The sequence below is a fragment of the Cucurbita pepo genome, chromosome 1 (assembly GCF_057944985.1).
Source record: "Cucurbita pepo subsp. pepo isolate OVF chromosome 1, ASM5794498v1, whole genome shotgun sequence".
NCBI classification, from domain to species: domain Eukaryota; kingdom Viridiplantae; phylum Streptophyta; class Magnoliopsida; order Cucurbitales; family Cucurbitaceae; genus Cucurbita; species Cucurbita pepo.
This window is the reverse complement of record NC_141798.1, coordinates 12188446-12195202: the sequence shown is the minus strand read 5'-3', so window position 1 is coordinate 12195202 and position 6757 is coordinate 12188446. Positions and strand designations below refer to the sequence as shown.

General features: G+C 32.5%; 1 protein-coding gene across 2 annotated transcripts; it reads right to left on the bottom strand.

The window, feature by feature from the left end:
• Positions 1 to 441: 441 nt before the first annotated feature.
• LOC111801625 (uncharacterized) lies at positions 442 to 2659 on the bottom strand. Of its 2 annotated transcripts, XM_023685681.2 has the most exons (3): positions 2499 to 2659; positions 1050 to 1996; positions 442 to 654 (listed from the first exon to the last, which is right to left on the bottom strand). In XM_023685681.2, exons 2-3 carry the CDS (start codon positions 1992 to 1994, stop codon positions 649 to 651), a joined length of 951 nt encoding a protein of 316 aa, XP_023541449.2. In that variant the 5' UTR covers positions 1995 to 1996; positions 2499 to 2659; the 3' UTR covers positions 442 to 648. The 2 variants fall into 2 exon arrangements, with proteins under 2 accessions (XP_023541449.2, XP_086974947.1); XM_087118821.1 differs by lacking the exon at positions 442 to 654 and having other exon boundaries at positions 942 to 1996.
• Positions 2660 to 6757: the final 4098 nt, after the last annotated feature.

The window sequence follows — 6757 nt, the reverse complement described above, 5'->3', positions numbered from 1 at the left end:
AAAGTGAAAAAAACCAAACTATTGGAACACATGAAGTCCACTTCCAGCTGCTAAAAGTTTTTTTTGACCTTAGTAATTCTTGTTAACTTCACACTACGTCTGCATCAAACATACACACTCAAGATTGTTACTCGAATCGACCATTTCATAGCAACTAAAATTTATGCATATGAACTTTGCTTGGAGAAACCAATAAAAAGGCATTCAAACCTTCATCCCCCACCCAATCTTCCTTATTTCTTGAACAATAATAACAAACAGATATCCAAACAGAGAAATTGCAAGAATTGCTCAACAAATAGATGGCGAAATCGTTGGAGTTGTACAGCAACATCAAAAACCATAGATCCCAAAATAAACTAGTAATATAAAACCAAAAAATGAACCAAAATGAAATATCTAAGTTAGAGATGTAAATAAAAGTAGAATTTATCCCGGAACTAATAAAAGATGATAATAGTAATATCAATTTTTTCCACAAGCATGAAACTCACCATTCGACGTCAGTGCCAATACCATAACAATTGAGTAACAAGAGTTGGGGCGAAACAATCCCATATCATGTTTATGAAACAACATCATAATACATTTTCTAATAAGAGGAAAGAAGAAAACGATCCACTATTCCTCCACATGATGCTCTTTTATTTATTCCTGCATCCACAACATCAACCAACTTCATATAACACAAGAATGAATGTCTCCACAGACAAAAGAAACAAATTTTGGGCAATATAATTCACCTTTTTTCATTCATACCTCTACTCTCACTAGTCACTACTCACAAAAGCCCTCACTTAGGTTGTCTAAATAACTTATTTGTATAAGAATATGAACCATTATCTGTGGCGACTCGGGGTTATATATGCTTTCTCAATGTTAATAATTATATACAAAGAACTTTAGAGAGTTAGTGAATAATAGCAGGCATTGGAGCAGTGTGAAGTTTCAAGAGAGAGAATCTATTTTCAATCAAGTGGAATTTTCTTTTTGAAACTTGAAAGTTACTCATGGTAGTAGCTTACAACAGAGAAGAAGATATCTCATACCTCGTCCTCGTCCTCATCACCGTCCTCATTATTCTTCTTGAGGCGAGTAGTACCACCCTCTTTAACAATGGGCAGCTTCATCTCACCGAAAGGTGTGTCGACATGAACATTCCCTTTTATGGTGTAGCCAGTCCCTCTTCCTCTGATCATATCCCAGAGTGCCGAACCGAAGTCCTTAGGCCTGAAGGTGATGGGCAAGTCGACGTAACTTATCCCATTTTTATCAATGGGTGTAAATTCGGAGAGATCCGCACGTCCAATACTAACATCAGAGAGCCAAACTTCACAGTCTATGTCCTTCAATCCCAACTCAAAGTCATTCTTATTTTCCAATTTCAAGTGGAGAATGGCAACAGTTTCTTCAAACGAGAATCTATCGAAACGAATCTTCTCGATATCGACATCGGGCTTGTAAGGAATAGGGATCTCTCCAGTTTTCTCAAGTGGCAGTGTGAGTCTCCCAAAAACAGGCACGTCTACAATGAGATCAACCTTGATTCTGTAAGGAATGATACTGCCAGGTTTAATGTCATGATATGTGTTCTTTATATCATCATAAACCAACTTCACAGGAATTTTGACAGTTTCCTCTCCATGAGCATGAATTGTTCCAGCATCAGGAATCAACCCAGAGATCAGTTTCCTGCCATCACTCTCTATCAAGTAGTCAATGTCAATTAGGGGAATGGGAACAGGATTAGGATTTTTAATCAGAACATCAACAACAATCTCAGCCTTCTCAAGATTGATGGATGGAATATGAATTGCAGCGACATCTGCAGTCGGCTTCCCGAAACCGATCGCTTCTTCAATCTTCTCGCCGATGTCATGAATGAAATCTTTCACTTTGTCCATGAATCCACCCTTCCCTTCATTCTCATCTTTCTTTTGGTCTTTTTCTTTATCTCCCCTTTCCACGATCTCAGGGTTATCAGAAGACGCCATAACTTCAATGTAAATTACAAAGATGAAAAAGTAAATGCATAGTTGCCTCAGAAAGGTGAAACAAAATTGTAGAGACTCAGAGCTTTGGTTTCAGAATCAAATATCATCATGTAGTCATAAGTTACAAGGGAGGTTAATTTCTTGTCCTGCGAAGAACATGTATGTTGAAAATTTCTAAAACTCGACCAAATTAATTAAACATTAACAAAGAAAACAGTCGATCTGAAGAAAGGATATAAAAAGCATCAACAATTGTGGGATTTGCAGAAGAGAAACTTGAAATGCAACCAATTAAGGGATCTAAACTTGACTATGAAGAGAAGGATCGGGTTAAATGTTAAGATAAAGTGGAGATCGGATAAGTCAAACAAACAGATCGGAAGGAGATCCAAGAGATAAAAAGAGAAACGAAGAGAAGATCAAACAGAAGAACAGCAACAAAATCAAAATAGAAAAAAGTGAAAGTAGAAAAATGAAATGCAGAAGAGAAGGAGAGGAATTAACCTGAAAGAGATGAGAAGGGCAGTGGGAGCAGAGTGAGCGGAAGGAGCGGAAGTTGGAAGACGAAGAAGAAGAAGAAGGTGAAATAGATTTGGAGATAAACGAAGAGGACTTAGATTGATCAGATTAATCGCCGAGGGACACGCTGTTGCCTTTACACGCTGCCCACCAAATTTCTTCCGATAAATAATTCACGTGGCTCCCACATTTATACCAACGAGTCGGTGATTTTTTAATGAATTTATTATTTTTTATTACACAATAATATAAATTAGTTTCGTAATTATTCCCCAAAATGGACTTGAAATAATCTAAAATCAATATAACTTATTTTATAGAAATCCATGGTGTGATATAATTAATTTATGTATTTAATAAAATATTATGCAAGAATGAAATTCCAAATCATATGATTAACTATTACTTAATTAAAAAATTAGCATGAAAATTTTAGTAAGGATAAATAATATTCGAGTAGAAAACTCATAAGTTGGAAAGACCAAGTTTTATCGAAATTCAACCATCCATGTCACCACATAGTTGAACCACCATGAAACATAAGATCCAACCAAAGAAGAAGAGTCTCTAATATATGGATAAAGTTGCATACCTTATCCTGGTAAGACTATAGATATGATCCACTCTATAATCGCTACAAATAATTTTATCCGAAACGTTCATGTGGAGACATGTAAGTGAATGTATCTTATATAATGAATTTGTATAAGATTGAACCAATAAATATTTAATATTTCTTTATAAATTCGTTAATTGAGAACATTAATATTTCACATGATAATCATTTGTGACTTGGTTTAATCATCAGTGAGTTAGGAACTCAGGATTTGTCCTTTAATTTGTATGGGTGAGAATGACTTTTTTAGCCCATTCAATATGTCTACTATTTTCGTGACATAACGAAATGGGGAGTTGGGAAAATAATATCATGTAATAACTAGGGAACAAAGGAAAATAAATGATATTTATTATATAATATATATTTAAAAAAGGGAACAAAAGGGAAATAAATGATATTTATTATATAATATATATTTAAAAAAAGGGAACAAAAGGGAAATAAATGATATTTATTATTTAATATATATTTAAAAAAAAAGAGGCATCAAAGCTCATGTTTTTATTATAAAGTTTTGGAAGTATTTTCGCATTAAATGTTCATGATATGTGTACAGTAGTGACTTTAGGTTAAGTAGAAAATCTAAGGTCGTTATACAATCTCAACCAAATATTATACTAAAATAACTCATATTCTTATAATATTTAGTTACCATTAGTTCGGTCAAGAAAATCATTAACAACTTTAATGATCTCTTTGTAAATGTGTTTGCATGGGTCAATATCAAGAGTTCACCTTGATATTGACCCATGCAAACACATTTTATAGGAGGACGGTCCAAAAACAACCACGAGGCCTTACATGGATCTCAATGATGGAGACTATAGGATATGTTGACACATTTTCTTCTCCCATTTGCTATAGATACTTTTTCAAGAGATTAACCTACTCATGCAAACACCTTTCATGGGGAAGGTTCAAAAGATTAACTTAGTCTTTGGAAATGAATCCAACAGTGTGAATAAAAAAAATTAATAATATAAAGAGAGAGTAACTTATCCATCTATCCACTTATTTCTCACTTCTCCCAATTATCTCTTCTCAACCAATCGTCACTAAATGTTAGATTTAGTTTGAGGAAAAGAAAATGGCCTTTAGGCCGTTACATATTGTTGTACAAGCAATTTATTACATATACAATCAGATTTACATGAATAATGATATAGTCATTTATTACCAGTACACTTAGATTTATATGAATAATGATATAGCCCGTTTGTTAAGGTATATATATTAGATTTTCATTCTTTTTATTCTAATATCGATTTTAAAAAATCACAGTCAATTATATCTTCAAAATATTGTTGCAATTATGTAACTTTGATGAGAAATTAAATGCCAATAATTTTATATGAGGTACGGTCAATAAAAAAAATGTAATACCAGACTATTAACCATATTAAAAGAAAAAGAAAAGAAATATAGAAAAAAGAAAAGGAAGATTTTGAGAATCTACTAATAAAATTCACCATATCTGTTTACCAAATTAAAATAGATAAGAGAGGAAAAAGAAAATGAAATTAAAAGATAAAACAAGACAGAGGAAGAGGGAAGATTTGGTCAACAAAACTAAAAGAGGGCAAGAAATATGAGAGGGCAAGAATTTTAGTAACAAAATCTTCCCAAAACAGTAATAATAAATAATAGAGAATGAGTTCTTAGTAATAATAGAAATATATATTATTATAAAAATATTTTGAGACTCTACTATGCAAAGTCTAACACATGAACCATGATAAAATTTAGAGAATTGAACTTGAAATTGATGTCATGGATTCATATAGGTTGACTTAGATATATAGGATAAAATTGAACTTTCATTAAGGATAAATTGGACACCAGCCTAAGCTAATCAAGGGCTTTACTATCGGCATGATTATATTTAATGTTTACACGTGTCCTGTGGTTCTGCACGTGTCATAAATTTGACATGTGTGAATTGTTTATGAATTGTTATAATTATGATATGTTAGGTATGTGTTATGATATGTGAATGATATGATAACTCTTATGTTATATGTTCAATGATATGTGTGAGATAGGATACGAGAAGGATGCGATAAACTTAATGTAACGATATTACTAAGATTTGATTGACATAGCGATATGGTTAGGTTATGTATAGAAAATGATATGATTATTATAGATTGAAAGAACGATATGGTTAGGATGTGTTCCTGTAACGGTATGACTAGGATATGTTCATGAAACGATATGGTTAGGATGTGTTCCTATAACGGTATGACAAGGATACATTCATGAAACGATATGATTTAAGATATGTTGGGAAACAATATGACTAAGGTATGTTCATGAATTATACTACTCCGAGATGTATAAGGACGATAAGACTATGACAAGTTTAGGAAACAATATGGCTAGGATATGCCTATGAAAACGATATGACTAAGGTAGGCTAATGATATGATACGACTATGAGATGTATAAGAACGATAAGTATATCACAAATTTAGGAAACGATATGGCTAGGACATACATATGGAAACGATATGACTACGAAGTGTTTACGAAATGATATGATTATGATACGACATGTGAATGAATGATATATATTTACATGTTGTAATATGATATGAAAATGTTGTGAAATATGTTATGGTACAAGATATGTGATAAATTGACATGTTTATAGTATGATATATTGTGATGCGATATGTTATTGTATGATATGTATATGATGAAAATTGTTATGTTTAGAAGCATGGAATATTATGATATGATATATTTATGTAATCTGAATAATATGATATGATTGACATGCAAAACGACAAACTAGCATGAAATACAATCCCAATATATGCATGAAAGATATGATAAATGATATGTTAAACGATATGAAAACTCATATGAAGAATGATATGATATGTACGAAACACTAGTAGGGTTGTATTAAAAAATAATGAAAATAGAAAAATGTTGGGACATTATGCATGATTGTGTGTTCATGCATTAGGAGATACCCTTATTCCTTCATGATGGTACGGATGCGTACACTACTAGGCAGGAGAACGATCATTATGTTTAACATAATGCTGTCGTGGCGGTTGCTACTTCTAACGGATGTCCGACATCGAGAACTACCAGAGAATGCTTGCCTGGTAAGAAAAGGGGCCTAAGAGGTGTATGAACGTGTGTAGGAAATTAATTACAAATCCGAGTTGCCTGTTAGGATAGTCGTCGTAGGAAAATAGACTGTTATGATAGGTCTCGTCATTGCATTCACATGTTCTTGCATTTAACCTCAATAGTGGAGTGACTTAATCAGTATTTATTTAAATACTCAAGCCACATGCTACTTCTATTTTAGATTAAGGCAAGACATTCATGTACGGCTGACGACAACATTGTAACTCGAGACCATGACACATGCATATGGTAGTCGTATTTATTTTCTTAGACTTAGGCCAGAATATGATGTTTTTAATTTAAACATTTATTTATTTTATTTAGCCTTTTATTGTATCGTTTTAAAGATGTTTTCAAAACACGTAAGTCCATAGTCGTGTTTTAAGATGAAGGTGATTTTTATGAAAGTTTAAATGAAATATTTCCGCATTCAATGTTCATGATATATATACATGAGCGACCTTAAATTGAATAGAAA

Excerpts from the sequence above, each read along its gene's own strand:
- LOC111801625 (XM_023685681.2), bottom strand. The coding sequence starts at position 1,994 with ATGGCGTCTTCTGATAACCCTGAGATCGTGGAAAGGGGAGATAAAGAA.